Source organism: Quercus lobata, chromosome 3 (genome assembly GCF_001633185.2).
Source record: "Quercus lobata isolate SW786 chromosome 3, ValleyOak3.0 Primary Assembly, whole genome shotgun sequence".
Lineage (NCBI taxonomy): Eukaryota > Viridiplantae > Streptophyta > Magnoliopsida > Fagales > Fagaceae > Quercus > Quercus lobata.
In genome coordinates, this window is record NC_044906.1 from 333,067 (window position 1) to 351,753 (window position 18,687).

The window sequence follows — 18,687 nt, forward strand, 5'->3', positions numbered from 1 at the left end:
CGCACTCCTCATTCCACTCAAATCCCTTCCACTTCTGTAATAGGAGAAAAAATGGCTTGCATCTGTCTGCTGAGCGCGAGATGAAACGGTTTAAAGCAACTATCATACCAGTAAGCTTCTGGACCTCTTTAGGATTCCGAGGAGGCTGCAAGCTATGGATGGCTTTTATTTGGTCAGGGTTAACCTCTATGCCTCTGTGAGTCACCATATAACCCAAGAATTTTCCTGATCCCACCCCAAATGAACATTTGGTTGCGTTCAGTCGTAGCTTGTACTTCCTCAGTATTTGAAAAATGTTGCCGAGGTCTTCAATATGGTTGGGCACCAACTTGCTTTTAACCACCATGTCGTCTATGTATACTTCAACGCTCTTACCCATGTGCTGTTCAAACATCCTGGTCATCATCCTTTGATAGGTTGACCCGGCATTCTTCAGGCCAAAGGGCATTACCTTATAATGACAATTTCCAACTGGGGTGACAAAAGCAGTCTTCTCCTGGTCTTCGGCAGCCAAGGGTATCTAATGGTAGCCCTGAAAGGCGTCTAGAAAACTCATTCTAGGGTGTCCGACAGTCGAATCTACCAACCGATCTATCCAGGGCATAGGGAAGGGATCCTTCGGGCACGCCTTGTTTAGGTCTGTGAAGTCTACGCAGACCCGCCATTTCCCGCTCTTCTTCCTTACCACGACCGTGTTGGCTAACCACTCGGGGTAGAAGACCTCTTTGATAGCCCCTGCTTTCTTTAATCTTGCGACCTCTTCTCTCACGGCGTCGGTATGTTCTTTTGACGGTCGCCGAGGAGCCTACTTCTTAGGTGTTATAGCCGGATTCACATTAAGGTGGTGGCAGATGAAATTTGGGTTGACCCCGGGGGCCTCATAGGGGTCCCAAGCAAACACATCTACATTCTGTCAGAGAAAAGCAATCAGTGCTGACTTCTCCTGGGGCGGTAATTCTGAACCAATTTGAAAAAACCTCTTAGGGTCTAATCTGACGAGTACTTTCTCCAGATCCTCACAGCTTACCTCCGTGGCTGGTCCTCGATCACCCGCGGTTGGGATCGAGTTCGTTAATTGCTATAATCCGTGCTCGGCTGAAGCGGAAGGTTCATTGTTTTGTCGTCGTGAGATTGCCGACACCATGCATTGCCTGGCCATTCCTTGGCTCCCAATTATTTCTTTGAGTTGACCTCCAGATGGATATTTCACCTTTTGGTGCAGGGTTGATGGTACAGCCCCTAGTGCATGAAGCCACGACCGGGCCACGATAGCTGTGTAGGGGGAATACGCATCTACCACAATGAAGCTCACTTCCACCACGTCTGAGTCCGTTTGCACAGGCAGCCTAATCATGCCTTTCGGTGTGACGGTTGTTCCTTCAAAGCTGACCAGAGGGGAATCGTACAGTGACAGGTCTTCTGGCCTTAGGTTCAACCCCTTATATAGGTCGGGGTACATTACCTCCACAGCGCTACCTTGATCAACTAACACCCTTTTCACGTCATAACCTCCAATTCTGAGCGTGACGACCAGGGCATCATCGTGGGGTTGAAGGGTACCTCGCTTATCCTCCTCCGAGAACCTGATCAAGGGCGTGACGCCCACCCTGGCTCTCTTAGATTCCCTGTTGTCTGGCTCAGTTGGGAACCTGCTCACTGACATTACCCTGAAAGGGGCGGAGCCTGTCCTTCCAGGTGCGGCGAGAATGACATTAATTGTGCCAATGGGTGGCCTTAACGTACTTTATCTGGTTTCATTGTTTGACGGTTCCTGCCATCCTTCAGGACGATGCAACAGATGTCTCAACTTCCCTTCTTGGACAAGCTGATCTAAATGGTTCTTTAGGTTTCTGCAATCATCAGTGGTATGACCTGGCTCCTGATGGTACGCGCAATACAGGTTCTGATTGCGTTTCAAAGGATTACCAGCCATCTTGTTCGGCCACTGAAAGAAAGGTTCATACTTCACCTTCTCTAGGATCTTGTAAAGCGGTTCTCGGAACACAGCATGGACTGCCTGAGCCCCAGTAGATCCGGGCTGCTCTACATAGTCTCTTCTTGGCTTGTTACTGTTGTTAAATCGTTCCGACCTGAAGTCCCTCCTCTCCTGAGGGACAACCTTCGCTTTACCTTTCCCCATCTGCTGGTCCTCCTCGACCCTTTTGTACTTGTCAATCCTGTCATGAGTTGACGCACGCTGGTGACTGGCTTCCTAGTGAGGGACTTTCTTAGGCTGTGCTCTGTCGGCAGGCCCCTCTTGAACGTGCTAATGGCGACGTCATCATAATTCCTTTCTATCTCGTTATACATCTCCCAGTACCTGTCTGAGTAGGCTTTCAACGTCTCTCCTTCTCGCATGGACAAGGACAGGAAGGAATCTAGGGGCCAAGGAACTCTACTGCTGGTTATGAAGCGGGATCCAAAAGCCTGTGTCGGCTGTTTGAAGGAGTCAATGGAATTTGGTGGGAGGGCATCAAACCATCTCATTGCCATAGGTCCCAAGCTGGACCGAAACACCTTACACATTAACGCCTCATCCCTGGAATGGACGGCCATCCTCTGATTAAATTGGCTTACATGCTCTACTGGATCGGTCCGACCATTGTATATGGCGAATGCCGGTTGATGGAACCGCCGAGGAAGCACTACCCTCTCTATCCTACGCGTGAAAGGTGATTGGGATATGCGATCCAAAGCCCTGCTCATGGCATCATTGGCCGTGCCCTGGTAAGATGGACTTTTGTGGCCGCACTTGTGAGGCCGCTCTTCTTCGTAGGAAAAGGTCTCGCTCGGAGGAGTTCTTGATTTTTGCCTGTATTCGTTATCCTCATCACTGCTACTGTCCGAGCCGGGTGGAGGACGTTTTCGCTGCGCTTGGCGCAACTTTTTCTTCAAGTCGTCAATCTCTTGCTGTAGAGCCCTTCGATCGTTTTGCTCAGGGGATGCATGACCCTTCCCCTTTGAACGGCTTTCACTCGTGTGAGAGGTGTTCACACTGCCCCTTCGTTGTTTATTTTGGTCCCTCTCTCGTTCGAGATTCAAAAAATTGTCCTGCTGTTAGGAATCTGCACGTCCAGTTTGGCGCGAACCTGATCCTTCCATTTCTCGCGGCTTCACTTGTCGAGACACAAGTTCTTCCCACAGACGGCGCCAATTGTAAGGGCGGTTTTTGGGGCCCAGGCCCAGCAAGCAGGCGGTTCTGGCCCAAAAGACTCTCAACAATGAATTTGTAGAGAATGGGTCACAGAACTAGGTCTTGACAGAGTGAACGTAATTATTAGTAAGCCATGCAACAAATTGAACGTGGGGATACTTCATTAAGTTTCATGAGATAACAGTCCGAGGAGCTGTATGAGTGCTTCTTATGCTCTGTTTACAGAATTCTTTCTCTCTTTCTCTCTTCCTTCCTTTTTCTATCAATTTTTTGATCCCCTCTTCATGGGGATTTTCTTCTCTTATATAGCATCCTTCAATTGATAGTGGCCTTACACTTGTTAACCATCTGGGCCTCCACTTGAGTGCCTGTCCCATCGGACATCTCCCTTCTTTTTCTGTGAGTTGCACTGGCCAAGATAACACCATTCACCTGTCTTCTCTACATTAATGCGGCTGGAAAAGTAGATTCCTTGCATTTAATGCGGCAGTTGTGGTTGCCTTCTGAATGTGTAGCATTTTCCTTCTACTTGGGACGATTTCTCACCGTGTACAGGGCGTGCGTTGGACTCCCATTTGGTGCGTCCGAGGAGACACTCCTCCTCGGACGCCCCTTAAACAGGTCCGGCCCAACAAGATTGGGCTGAAAGTCTTCTGGCCCTGTTTTCACTTCCTGTTATGGCTGGGCCCTGCACGGGTTCCAAGGCCAACTATTGACTAATGAATTTTACCCCCACAAGTCTCATCATCACCAAATGTACAGGCAGTCAAGGGCGGAGCCACATAGTGGCTTGGGGGGGCCGTGGCCCTTGCAAAAAAAAAAAAAAAAAAAAAAAAAAAATTCCCATTAGACTATGAAGAAAAAATAAATAGGCCCCCCCAACATTAGACTAGCCGGCCCCCTACCCATTTCTCACCCATTCTCCCTGGCCTCAATCAAAAATTTGAACACCCTAAATTAAAAAAAAAAAAAAAATTATCTGTTCTACTTTCAAGCAAAAAAAAAAAGCTCAAAAAAATTTGAACTAAAATCTGAAAAAAAAAAATTAACAGAGAAGCCCACGACAAGCCAAGCCCACAGTGAGCCCAGTGGCTCGCTCACGGCAAGCCCACGGATTCTCAACCAAAAAAAAAATTACAGAGAATCAGAAAATTGAACCCATCACGTCGCTGGCAGAGAAATCAAACCCCAATACACAAACCAAATCAAACTCAACAGCAAATCAGCAAAAGAAAATCAAACTAAACAGCAAACCAAACACAGAGCGACAGAGGTGTTTATCTAAAAAAAAAAAAATCCCCAATACACAAACCAAAACCAAACCCAGTAACCCACGATGACGGTCACGTTGCCGCGACGCTGCAGCTTGCTCGTCGTCGTTAGCCCCTCATCGCAGATCGGAGATCGCAAATCGCTCTGCCTCTACTTCGGTGCTCCCTCCGGCCCTCCCTTAAGATATTTCTCTCTTTTTCTCTCTCTCTTTATCTCACTGTCACTGAAATGAAAAATGAAATGAAATTTTTGTAGATCGTAGACGGTAGATCGGTCATTGGAGATTGCAGACGGCAGATCGCTCTGCCTCTGCTCCGGTGCAGCGTTGCTCGTTCACTAGTTAATTCCTCCGGCAGTTCGGCCCTCCTTCATGGTATTTCTCTCTGACTCTCTCTCTCTATCTCACTGAATGATTGAATGAAAAAATTGAAATGAAATTTATGATTTATGATTTATGAACGTCTTTCTCTGAGTCTCTTTATTCTTTAACTTTAATAGCCTATCTGTAATCTAATCTCACTCTTTTATTGGTTAGCTGACTCAGCTTTTGCTTTTTTCTTTTTTCCTTTTTTTTCCTGTTTTTGCCTTTTTAAATTTGTCTTTATCTTATCCCTTTTTGTTGGTCTTTAGTGTAACGTGTGTTTACTGTGTTGTGATTTGTGATTGGCATTGCAAAATTTTCTGATTGCAGTTGGCTATTGTGATTAGGGCGCATGTTGTGCTTGTCTGTTGTCTGTTGAGTGGGGTGGGGAGGGGGTAGATGGGCTCATGGGGCCGGGTAAACAATAATTAAAGCAATGTAATGTGCAGCACATTACATTGCTTTAATTATTGTGCTGCACGTGGAATGTATAATGTTCGGCTCTTTTAATGTAATATGTACAAGGGACTAAACAATATAACAAATTAAAGCATTATAATTAATGACAAAGAAATTAAAGCAATATAGTTTATTGTTACGCTAAACAACAATAATTAAAGCTATATAATTAAATTAACCAATACATTATAAAAGACAAATTAATTAAATTATTTTTGTTTTTGTTTGAGGGGTTATTATTAATTAAAGTTGTATTAAAAATGGGTTGACTATTTAAATTATAGTGGAAATTTTGTTTTTTTTTGTTTTAGTATGAATAACATTCATATAACTAAGCAAAAATTTCTAATTAAAATTTTTAATTCATCATGAAGGGAAAGAACCAAACTCCCCACATAAAATTGCTATGAAATGTTGCGAGGATTTAAAGAATTATTCACGAAATATTGACAAGCTAATTGAGAAACAAATGTCAAAAGAATTAGAGAATAATCGGTTGCGGCTCAAAACCTCAATAAAGTGTGCTCGATGGCTAGCATTCCAAGCTTGTGCTTTTAGAGGTCATGATGAAAGCCTTGATTCAAAAAATAGAGGTAATTTTATTGAATTGATAAAATTCACATCAACTTTCAACGACAAAGTAGCTAGTGTTGTCTTGGAAAATGCTCCAGGAAATGCCAAATATATATCACCCACAATTCAAAAGGAGGTTTTGCATATTCTTGCTAGTAATGTGTGAAATGCTATTCGTGAAGAAATTGGGGATGCAAAATTTTGCATGTTTGTTGATGAAGCCCGGGATGAGTCGAAGAGAGAGCAAATGGCCATCATTTGAAGTTTGTTGATAAAGAAGGTTTCATTAAAGAGCGTTTCTTTCATGTTGTGCATGTTAGAGACACTACTGCATTGACTTTAAAGAATGAGATATGTGCTGTCCTTTCTCGTTACAACCTCCACATTGAAAATATTCGAGGTTAAGGATATGATGGTGCTAGTAACATGCGTGGTGAATGGAATGGATTACAAGTTCTTTTTTTTAAAGATTGCCCATATGCTTATTATGTACATTGTATGGCTCATGGGTTGCAATTAGCTCTAGTTACAGCATCTAGAGAAGTAAAAGATGTTCATCAATTCTTTGATCATTTGGTTAATATTATCAATATTGTTGTTGGTTCTAGTAAGCCTAATGATGAATTGCAACATGCCCAAGCAGAACAAGTTAAGAATATGATTGCTTCTAATGAAATTGAGATTAGAAGAGGTGCAAACCAGATTGGTACTTTGCAACGAGCTAGAGATACTATGTGGGGATCTCATTTTCAATCTATTTGTAGTTTGATTAAAATGTTTGATGCTACTTGCAAAGTTATCAACACTATCTCTGAGGAACGGGCTAACTATAAACAACGCCGTGATGCCGAGGGAGCTTATCAGGTATTAACATCATTTGAATTTATTTTAATCTTGCATTTGATGAAAGAGATAATGGGAATTACTAATGTTCTTTGTCAAGCTTTGCAACAACATTCTCAAGACCTTTTAAATGCCATGCATTTAGTTTCAACTACAAAATCACTTATTCAAAAGTTGAGAGATGATGGATGGGAGCCTTTACTTGCTAGTGTTATATCATTTTGTGAGCAACATGAAATTGATATTCCTGATATGAATGCTCGTTACACTAAAGGTCGAGGTAGATATTGTTATCAAGATGACGATTTAACAATGGAACATCATTTTAGAATTGGCATATTTGTAGTTGCAATAGACTTTCAATTGCAAGAATTGAAAAGTAGATTTTGTGAGCTAACAATGGAACTTGTCATTCTTAGTTCAACTTTAAATCTCAAGGATGCTTTTAGATTATTCAAAATTGTTGATATATGCAATTTGGTTAAGAAATATTATCCTCAAGATTTCACTGAATATGAACAAGAACTTTTGGAGTCTCAATTGCAACATTATGAGCTTGATGTGATAAAACATCCAGATTTTCAGAATATGAGTACAATTTCCGAGCTATGTAGGGGATTAAAAATTTCAAGAAAGTCTAAAATCTATTTTTTGATTGATAGACTTATTTGTCTTGTGTTGACCCTTCCAGTTTCTACAGCAACTACAAAACGAGCTTTCTCAGTTATGAAGTTGTTAAAAACAAGACTTCGCAATAGAATGGAGGATGAGCTTTTGGCAGATAATATGATAGTTTATATAGAGAAGGAAATTGCAGGGAATTTCACTATAGAGATGATAATGGATGAATTTTATTCCATGAAAAATCATCGTCAGGCATGATTTGATCCGGTTGATGACCTGACTTGACTCGAATAATGGGAAATTTACTGAGGCTTAGTCCATGCAGCGGAGGCTTGGGCCGACAAAAAATTTTTGGCCCATTTTGTAGCCCATTGTGAATCTTGTCCGTAGGATATAAAAGCCGTTTTTTTTGGTGATTAGGGTTTTGTCTTGTTGTTGTTTTTGAGAAAGAAAAACACTGTAGCCGCACATTGTAATTTTTTTTTATAATAGTGAAGTCCCTGCAACTTTGTGGACGTAGGCAAATTGTCGAACCACGTAAATACTGTCTTGTGCATGTAATTGTTTTACTTTTGGCGTTTTGTTTTCTCTATTTTTTTGTTTTTCACAGGTTTGAAATTTCGGTTGAATTCCCAACATGTTCAAGTATATAATGATATATGAAAGTTGATAATTTTGTATCCAATAGACTTAAGAATTATATTTAGTATATCTCAGTTACAACCCGGCCCCCCCCCCCCCTCCCCAAGTATGTATTCCTGGCTATGCCCCTGTAGGCAATGTACATCATCTAGGTCTATAGCTTCTTTGTTTGGACTAAACTCATAAAGTTGCCAAATGCATAGATGTGTGTTGTGAAAGGGTTGTCTAACGAGTTTAGCCTCACTTATTAAGGGAGAGCCTATGCCTACATGTGAGAGGAATTTTTAGAATTATGGTTAATTAAATAAATTCACTATTTCCTAACAACTTGTGCTTTTAGAACAACTGGTTATTTATCATTAACTACTATGGAACCCTTATGAAGATTCTCACACACACACACACAACAAGAGCTCATAAAGTGACCTTTCAACTTCTTTGTTTGGCGCAACCTTTCTCTTTATCCAACCTAAACCTCTTTTTTTATTTTCTTATTTTCTTTTTCTTTTTTTCATAAAAAAGTAGTCTCATATATATATATATATACATGAGAAAAAAGGGGACTTGCACATGTGATCATTGCTCCTTACTCACTTAAAACTACCCTTAGATGGCTTGGGACCATCAGGGCATGATGGGGCTACCACTACTAGAACTCCCCTCCTGCCCAAGCCAGGTGTGAACTCAAACTAACAAACCATGCCCCTTGGGATGTAAAAAAGAAAGGAAAAAAAAAAATAGTCGACTTAGTTACCTTATCTTCTTTCCTCACCAGCCTCAAAAAATGGAAAAAAGATGGTGCATAGAATCTATAATCACCCTCTCACATAGGGGTTGACTCTACAAGCACAGAACCTACCCCTATGTAAGATGGTTAATACATATAGCCTCTCTTCAAGTTAAGAGTCCAACCCATATTTTTAATATGTTTTTTTCTCTCTTCCTCACACTCTTCGTTAATGGAAGATTACGTCAAAGGAACACTTTCACAACATATGGCTCCTATATGTATCTAAAGCTTGAGTAATAGACTATTTTAACCTTTTTTTTTTTTTTAAATAAAGAATTTGATAGTTGGGGTTTTGACAAAACAAAATTTGCGGATAGATGGAAACAGGGTTCTATATATATAACTGACTCACTGAATTAACACTCTATTTTCATTTCTAGTAAAACCATAACACATTTTCATTTTTAAATAACCAATGAAACAAAGAATAAATACAACCAAAAAAATCAGAAAACAAAAATAAAATAGAAAACAAAGAGAAAGAGTAAATGCAGAAAAAAAAAATACCCTTAAAAATTGTGAGAAATGGTTTAAGAATAATGTGTGTACATATCTCATTTAAATAACTTGAACTTAAAATTAGGCTAGATTTCTATTGACTAAAAATTTTAAGGGAAGAGAGCACACAACACACTTATACCTCTTTTTTTTTTTTTTTTTATGAAACCAATTATTCATCTATACAATTTGGAGCCTTTTATTATTGGGGAGCCTTAGGCATTTTCCTAAGTGGTGTAGGCCTTGAACCTTCCCTAGCCATGGAAAATTATTAAGTAGTCTCAAACTACAAGCACAACAAGCTGGCCTTGTAGTCCCAACCAATGGATTACATTAGCTCACCTACAAATAACCATTGTAGATCCTAACTTCTATTAACCAGTTGAAACGATGAAAGCTTATTCAAATTTTGGGACATCTCTCTCTCTCTCTCTCTCTCTCTCATTTGCCTTTTCTCTTCTCTCAACATTCTCCAAATTTCAAAACCTCTATTTCTTTCACCATACCTTTTTGTGGGTCACCCGTGGCTGCAGTAACCACAAGTCCCACACCACACCACTAACAGTGCTTCCTGTTATGGACGATTTATTGTTTTATTGTACTTTAATATTGCTTTTGAAATGTACAAAAGATGTTTGTGAAAATATGAAAGAAAAACTTTGAAGTGATGTTAGGATTGCTAACTATAAAAATAAGTTGGGGTTTTTGTTGATTTATTGTTGTTTTGGTACGTGGGTTTTTTTTTTGTTTTTTGTTTTTTTTATCACAAGTTCATTGGTTTTTGGTTGTGTGTTTAATTTGTTTGCCTAATGTTAACAATGTTGTTGTGGCTGCAATGAATGTGCATAATAATTACTACCTCAATATATTGTGCTTTGCCTTGGGCTGTTGTGTTGTTTTTATTACCACAAGAGGCTTTTCTCATGCATTGTTTTATGGTATGGAAGCACCCAAACAATAATAGGACTTGCCATTATTCAAATTCACAAGTCCCAAAGTCGTTGGCTTATTAGATTTTCTCTTAGAAAGGGAGGGTAAAGAGATTGACGGCTGTGTGTGTTTAGGGACTAAGGGTTAGAATTTTTTTTCTTATAAACATTTTGAACTTTTTTTAGAAGAGCTTAAAAAAAAAGAAAAAAAAAAAGGGTACCCAATGAATTTACCCATTAAGACTCATTTAATTAGATTACCCAAAAAGTATTTACCCAACACAATTTAAGTAGGTGTTATTTGGGAAACATTTAAGTTGGTGTTCCTAAATTTCGACAGAATATATGAAATAATGAACATGGCTTGCTCAAGTCATGGTGATGTAGTCCTAACTCCTAATTGAAGATTTATTGCAATACTCTTTTTGCAGACATTTTTTCAAAAGAATAGATTCATTTCCCAAATGCATAGGAACATCTCACAAAATTGCAACCCCCTTGGGAATAAGAGTCAACAACAAAATTACTGTATGTTTTTTTACTTACAAGGGAAATCATGGAATGTAACGAACGAACGATTAATGGATTTCAGGACTCTAGAAATTCAATTGCCAAAAATCTTTTGGGATAATTCACAAGATGCATACTAACTGGTTTGACAGTCCACTCACTTTGTTGCATTTCTACATACAGATGCTATGTAAACTGAAATTGACACTTTCATTGCTGGTGAGCCTAAAGTAATTAGCATAATACCCAAGTTAAATAACAAATGTTTCTTTCGTTTTTCTCCATTCCTGCAATCATGCAATTATCCCCTGTTTGGTTACCAAGAAATAAAGCAAAAGGAAAAGAAAACAAAGTCAATCTTCCTCAATTAAGCCATATATGTCTCGGCTCAATTAAAGGTTAATGACATTTGATGGTGTCACAAATCATCCGTCCATAACTCGTCCATAGGTCTCGTCCAACGAAAGAAGCTACGATAGGCGAAGTGAATGTTCCAAGCGTTCTGACTAACCTTGTCCATCTATGGACGGACAATACCTCATGGAATCCTACACATCATTTACACAGGGCAAGCCTTCCAAGATAGTCTCGTCCATCTTTTACTAAAGATGGACGAGTTCATCGTGGAAGTCTCGTCCATCTTTACTAAGGATGGACGAGTTCACCGGCCCGTCCAACCCAGGTAACTTCCACAACGGTTATGGAAGTTACCCCCAATTCTCTGGACTCCTCGACATTGGGAACGATTACTAAACAGATAACTGTTCTACGTATACTATATAAGGCTTCTTCGATGAAGGGTAAGGGGAGTCAGACAATTTCATTTTGAGAGAATACTTCTTCCTTACAGAGAGTTCAAAAGTAACTAACTTTATCATTGGAGGATTTTTGGCCGGTCCCCACCGGTCCCCTCTGATTCAGTGTTCTTTGTATTACAGGAGATAGCCCAAAGATCATCGCTCGAGTCTTGTCAACCCATTGATATCCAAGAAATCATCAGTTGGCGCCCTCTGTGGGGAGGAGATTGTTTCACAGTTTACTTCTCCGTGACAAAGGGTTGATGGTTTGGACTAGATCAAGGGCTACTAGCTCAGGCCATCAGGGGAGCAGCATCCCTCATCGTGATCGCCAGTCTGCACCGGTCATGCAGACGCCATCTGTCTAACATGCACAATCTATGGCGGACGCTATGGCGGAGTTGACTCGCCAAAATCAAGAGTTAAGAATGGAGATTAATATGAGGAGATAGGCACGTGAAGAACGTGAAGAGGGAGGACAAACACAGTGTCATGGCGGTAGAGAGAGTACCGAAATTGGAAGTCAGTTCAGAGGCACCACTTCACGAACGGTACCACATTTGAAGGAAGAAATGGACCAGATGAAGAGAGTTATGGAGGAAATGAAAGAGAATATGAGGAGGGCGAACCCGATAGAAGATTTGGTTCACAGAATCGATTCCCCCTTTACGGCTTCCATCAACGGTCACCCTCTACCATCGAAGTTCAAGTTGCCTTCTCTGGACTCGTATGATGGAACACGTGACCCATTTGATCACATAGCCACTTTCAAGACCACCATGCATCTTCAAGGGGTGCCTGACGAGATAATGTGCAGAGCCTTCCCTACCACCCTTAAGGGTCCGGCGCGAGTTTGGTTCAGCAAAATACCCCCAAATTCGGTAAGTTCTTTTGAAGAATTGAGTAAGTTGTTTGTTAACAATTTCATTGGGGGGCAGAGGCACAAACGTTCCTCGTCCAGTTTGTTGACAATAGAGCAGGGGGAGAACGAGAGCCTTCAGTCCTTCATCACCCGTTTCAACAGAGAAGCCCTGAGTGTGGACGAAGCAGATGATAAGCTCTTATTGGCGGCCTTCCATAATGGGGTGAATTCGGATCTGTTCATACATAAGCTCTATGAAAAGGAGCCCCAGTCCATGGCCGAACTTGTCCATTCGGCTCAAAATTTTATGAATGCAGAAGATGCAATCATTGCTAAGAAGAGGAAAAGGTCTGAAAGAATGGATCCAAATCCTAGTCGTCATGCCGAGCAAGGTACTCGTCCAAAGAAGGAACGGACGGATGAAAGGAGAGACCAAGATAGTAAGAAGCCAGGCCCATCAGCACGGAACCAGCAATATACCCCTTTGAACGCCCCACTTGAACAGGTTCTCATGCAAATCAAGGATGATCCTTCCTTGAAATGGCCAGAGAAGATGAAAGGGGATCCCAACAAGCGCAATAGGAACAAGTATTGTCGCTTCCATAGGGATCATGGTCATGACATAGACGAGTGTTTTGACTTAAAGCAACAAATTGAAAATCTTATAAGGCAAGGGAAGTTGAGGGGTTTCCTTGGACGAGACCAGAGGGACGAGAAACAGAAGGGAAAGATAGAAGAATCATCACGACCACCACTCGGGGAGATAAGAGTCATTGTTGGGGGGAAGTTCGACTGGCCAGTCGTCCAAGTCCAAGAAAGCGTACTTGAAGGTAGTACAGAGCGTCCAACTTTCTGGACGATCACCGAGAGCAAGATCCACGGACGAGCGGGCAATCACTTTCACGGACAAGGATGCTGATAGAATTCATCACCCTCATGATGATGCTCTCGTCATCTCCATATTAATTGCAAACTACACAACCGGAAGAGTGCTTGTGGACAATGGAAGCTCAGCAGACATTTTATATTATCCAGCTTTTCAGCAGATGAGATTAGGACGAGACTAGCTCCGTCCAGTGAACTCCCCCCTAGTAGGTTTTGGTGGGATGAAGGTGCAACCAATGGGTACTATTTCCTTATCCGTGGTAATGGGGACATACCCACGACAAATCACCAAGGATGTGAACTTCCTTGTGGTAGATTGTCCATCCTCCTACAATGCCATAATTGGGAGACCAACTTTGAATAGTTAGAAAGCCGTTACCTCTACTTACCACTTATCAGTCAAGTTTCCAACAGAACACGGGGTAGGGCAGGTACAAGGGGACCAACTGGCAGCAAGAGAATGTTACTTGGCCATGTTGGCCATGGATGAACAAGTTCAAGCCATGAATATTGAAGAAAAGAAGGTTGTAGCAGAGCCTACTGAAGCATTGGAAGACATTTCTTTGGATGAAGATAACTCTAAGAGGTGTACCAGGGTTGGAGCAGATTTAGAAGAGAAGATTAAAAAGGACCTCGTCCAGTTTTTGAAGAAAAACATCGATGTGTTTGCGTGGAGTCACGAGGATATGCCGGGTATAGACCTTAGTGTCATTACCCACCGTTTGAATGTATGTCCTTCCTCCAAACCTGTGCGGAAAAAGAAGAGGGTGTTTGCCCCCGAGAGAGATGGTGCAATCAAGGACGAGGTCCAAAAGCTGATGGTAGCGAAGTTCATTCGGGAAGTGTACTACCCGGATTGGTTGGCCAATGTAGTAATGGTCAAAAAAGCAAATGGCAAGTGGAGAATGTGCGTGGACTTCACTGATCTGAACAAGGCTTGCCCAAGGATAGTTATCCGCTACCACGCATTAACCAGTTAGTAGACTCAACTGCAGGCCACAAATTGCTTAGCTTCATGGATGCCTTTTCAGGATACAATCAGATAAGGATGGACGAGGCTGACCAAGAGAAGACATCTTTTGTCACCAGTCAAGGCTTATTCTGCTATAAGGTAATGCCATTTGGTTTAAAGAACGCAGGGGCGACATATCAGAGGTTGGTCAACCACATGTTTCGTCCGCAGATTGGGCGGAATGTGGAAGTCTATGTAGATGACATGCTGGTGAAAAGTCAGGACGAGGGAAGGCATCTAGACAACCTGCAGGAGACATTTGACACACTGAGGCAGTACCACATGAAGCTCAATCCTAGCAAATGTGCCTTTGGAGTATCGTTAGGAAAATTCCTTGGCTTTATGGTCTCCCATAGGGGAATTGAAGCAAATCCAGATAAAATTCAAGCAATATTGGACATGAAGCCACCACAAAATACCAAGGAAATCCAATCCCTCACTGGACGAGTTGCCGCGCTTAACAGGTTTGTCTCTAAAGCTACTGATAAATGTTTGCCATTTTTTAAGGTTCTCAAAAAAGCATTCGAATGGACCGATGAGTGTCAGAGAGCTTTCAAAGATTTGAAGGCATACCTTACCATGGCACCGCTGCTGAGTCCATCAGTGGAGGGAGAGGAATTGTATTTATACTTAGCGGTAACCCCGCATGCCGTGAGCTCAGCATTGATAAGAAAGGAAGATAAAGTGCAAAGACCTGTGTACTATACAAGCAAGGCATTGAAAGGAGCGGAAGGACGGTATCCACAAATGGAGAAATTAGCTTTCGCACTGATCACCGCTTCAAGGAAGTTGAGGCATTATTTCCAAGCACATGTCATTAATGTCATGACAGATCATCCGCTCAAGAAGGCAATGAATAGACTGGAAGCTGCAGGACGATTAATCCAGTGGGCTGTGGAGCTCAGTGAGTTCGATATCAGGTATCAACCAAGGCATGCCATAAAAGCTCAAGCCCTAGCAGATTTTATTGCGGAATTTACCCCAAGTCATAATGAGATAGAAGACAGTAAGAGATGGATCGTCCACGTGGATGGTTCGTCTACACGGCATGCAGGAGGAATTGGTGTGGTCCTGTAATCCCCAGAAGGAGATAAACTGAAACATAAAGTCCGTCTACAGTACCAAGCGACTAACAATGAAGTCGAATATGAAGCCCTCCTCAAAGGGCTAGAATTGGCTAAGTCTGTGGAAGCCAAGTCCATATGTGTCATGGGGGATTCCCAACTGATCATGGGGCAAGTGAATGGGATGTATGAAGCGAAGGAAGAACGAATGAAGAAATACCTTGGTAGGGTGATGCGCCTTGTGAAAAGATTTGAAAAAGCTGACTTCGTTCAAATTCCAAGGGAGGAGAACGTGGAAGCTAATACTATAGCAAAAGAAGCCTCAGCAAATGAATCATTAGAGAAGTCAGATGAAGTTCAATATATGCCAAGTATAGATGTCCCGGAAGTACAACAGGTGGATAACAGAGAAAATTGGATGACTCCCATTATATCATACTTGAAAGACAGACAACTACCAGAAGAGAAGGACGAGGCCAGGAAGGTGAGGGTGAGATCAGCTAGATACGTCCTTATGAATGAAGTGCTATACAAGAGAGGTTTCTCTCAACCTTACCTTAGATGCTTAGCTCTGGACGAAGCAAATTACGTACTGAGAGAAGTTCATGAAGGGGCATGTGGCAATCACTCAGGAGCCAGATCACTTGTCCACAAGGTCGTCCGTGCAGGGTATTACTGGCCGAACATGCAAGCTGATGCTAAAGCATACGTTAAGGTCTGCGACCAGTGCCAGCGATTTAGCAACGTCCCCAGACAACCATCGGAATACCTCACCCCAATGGTGGCACCATGGCCCTTCGCACAATGGGAACTGGACATTTTGGGTCCCTTCCCTTTGGGAATAAGGCAGATGAAGTTTTTAGTAGTGGGCATCGATTACTTCACCAAATGGGTGAAAGCAGAACCGTTGGAAAATATCACACAACAGAATGTGAAAAACTTCGTGTGGAAGAACATTGTATGCAGATTTGGAGTGCCGAAGGTATTGGTATCTGACAACGGACAACAATTTGACAATGCACTCTTCAAGGACTTTTGCTTACACTTTGGAATTCAGAACCATTACTCCTCTCCTGCACACCCCCAAGCCAATGGCCAAGCTGAAGCTGCAAACCGATCCCTGTTGAAAATCATCAAGACTCGGCTTGAGGGGGCAAAAGGAGTATGGCCAGATGAATTACCAGGAGTTTTATGGGCATACAGGACCACAGTGAGGACCCCTACAGGGGAGACTCCTTTCAAGCTAGCCTATGGAAGCGATGCAGTCATACCTGCAGAAGTACATATGGCTAATCACAGGGTGATGATGTATCAAGACAAGGATAATGAGGACCAGTTTCGTCTGAACCTCAATCTAATAGACGAGGTAAGGGCAAACGCAGAACACAGGGCAACAAAGTATAAGAACCTCATAGCTAGGTAGTATGATGCGATGGTGAAGCCTAGGCGTTTCAACATAGGAGATCTCGTCCTGAGAAAGGTCTCTTTGTCAACCAAGAATCCAGCACATGGGAAGTTGGGCCCAAACTGGGAAGGACCCTATAGAGTTATCAACTGTAAAAGGCAAGGATCCTACTACCTGGAGGCCTTGGACAGGAGAAAGTTGGAACATCCTTGGAATGTGGAGCACCTGAGGAGGTACTACCAGTAAGAGTGAACCTATGGACGAGACTGGGTCTTATCTGTCTACTAACGTACTACTATGTGTGATGCTGTTTGTGTTTGATACTACTATGTTTGGTGTTGCTTGTGTGTGAAGTTCGAAACTACTATCTTATTACTTATTATGGTTGTGTTATGGTTATGGACGAAGTCATGAAGTATGTATTTATTAAATAAAAAGGCATCAGTGTGCATGTGCCTTATCTGTAAACAATATTTATGTTATGTACAAAATGTTGTGTGAATATTTTCCATGATATTGTCGTCCAAGTCAATCCTCAAGAGGGTTGAAAGATCCAAGACGAACAAAATCTCTGGACGCAAAGATGTAACGTCTAAATTTTCTTGAATAAAGCAAGGAAAAAACCACATCCACGCTCGTCCAAATCATGGACAAGGCGGAGCCAACTGAAACAATCCAAATTCTGGACGAGAGAAAAAGTTGGGCAAAATAAGTAAGATGGTATGTAAAATTAGTTTGTAAGTCTTAAGACGAATCAAGCTAATTAAAAATACTACCTGCTAAGACGAGTTAGACTACATGAAAAATATGTATTCTCGACATGGACGAGCTAAAGCTGGAGTTAAAATAGTTTAGCAGCATTCGTCCATGCAAAGAAAATGAAATCACTTGTCCATGCAAAGAAAATAAAATTTCATTCAAAGGGTGGACATCCTACGTCCAAAAACCCTTGATTAGTTTGAAAAGCAGAAATGGTTTACTTAAAAGACCCGTCCTAAAACCATGGACGAGTATAATGTATTTTTGTTACATAAAGAAGGTCCAAAAACAAAGGACGAAATATAAAACCAAGCAAAAAAGAAAACAAAGACCACTAAGCTTAAAAGTCTCGTCCTAAGAAGGGGGAGCATTCACAGCAGGCTTGTCCTGAGGAGGCTGAGTACTGGCATCGTCTTCCACATTGACGTCATTAGAGCCGGTCTGGAGAAGAGAGCTTGTGCCAGCAGCAAGGTTAAGCTTGATTGAGCTAAAATCAACTTCAGGGAAGTGCTCAATAGCGTCCATTCTGAAATCTTCAAAACCAGCTGCATAATTGCGATCCAAAGTGTCTGTATACACTTGGGACGACTTGAATTCAGCCACAGCGTCCTCTTTTGCCTTGGAGAGACGAGCATTCAGCTCGTCGTTCATCTTTTGCAGGTTTTCAATGCGGGTATCCTTTTCCAGTGCATCAGTCTTCAGCTCCTCGATCAGCTTGTTATGCTCATTGACGTCGTCCTTAGCTTTTGCAGCAGCCTCAGCCCATTTCTTACAATCAGCATTCACTTGTTGAATCCTCGTCTCCAACAAGATCCTCGTCTTATCCAGCTCTGTTGCCTGTCTGGACGCTGCTATAAACTTTGACATGGCCTATGAATAGAAAAAACAACATGGGATGATTAAACGAGGAAAAATTGATAACTAGACAAGGACGAAAGATATTAACATACCTTAAAGAGGTCATGGACGCCTGAATGCTCAAACTCCTTCAGGCCCATGTTATAGCACATGTTTATGTCCTTGTCCTGAACTGCCACCTGAAAACGTTCCCAAGCCAGATCTTCATTTTCAATGATGTTCGTAGAAGGCTGGGACGAGCCAGGTGCAGTAGACTTGGACAAAGGAGTTCTGGGCGGAGGAGTCTTGGACGGAGTGGATTCAACAGGGGTGGACGAGTCCACGTCAACTACCTGGATGGAAGGCTGGGACTGTGGAGGTTTGGACTTAACCACCTTGGACGAGCCTTGC

The 18,687-nt window shown here is 41.9% G+C and overlaps 3 protein-coding genes across 3 annotated transcripts; 1 reads left to right on the top strand and 2 right to left on the bottom strand.

Moving 5' to 3' along the window:
• Positions 1-1,078: 1,078 nt before the first annotated feature.
• On the bottom strand, positions 1,079-1,663 carry LOC115979653. The gene has a single exon (XM_031101708.1). The coding sequence runs from the start codon at positions 1,661-1,663 to the stop codon at positions 1,079-1,081; it is 585 nt and encodes a 194-aa protein (XP_030957568.1).
• Positions 1,664-1,744: 81 nt separating this feature from the next.
• LOC115979655 lies at positions 1,745-2,556 on the bottom strand. The gene is made up of 2 exons (XM_031101710.1): positions 2,321-2,556; positions 1,745-2,177 (listed from the first exon to the last, which is right to left on the bottom strand). Exons 1-2 carry the CDS (start codon positions 2,554-2,556, stop codon positions 1,745-1,747), a joined length of 669 nt encoding a protein of 222 aa, XP_030957570.1.
• A 3,761-nt stretch (positions 2,557-6,317) lies between these two features.
• Positions 6,318-7,544, top strand: LOC115979656. The gene has a single exon (XM_031101711.1). It carries the CDS (start codon positions 6,318-6,320, stop codon positions 7,542-7,544), a length of 1,227 nt encoding a protein of 408 aa, XP_030957571.1.
• The last annotated feature ends 11,143 nt before the right edge of the window (positions 7,545-18,687 follow it).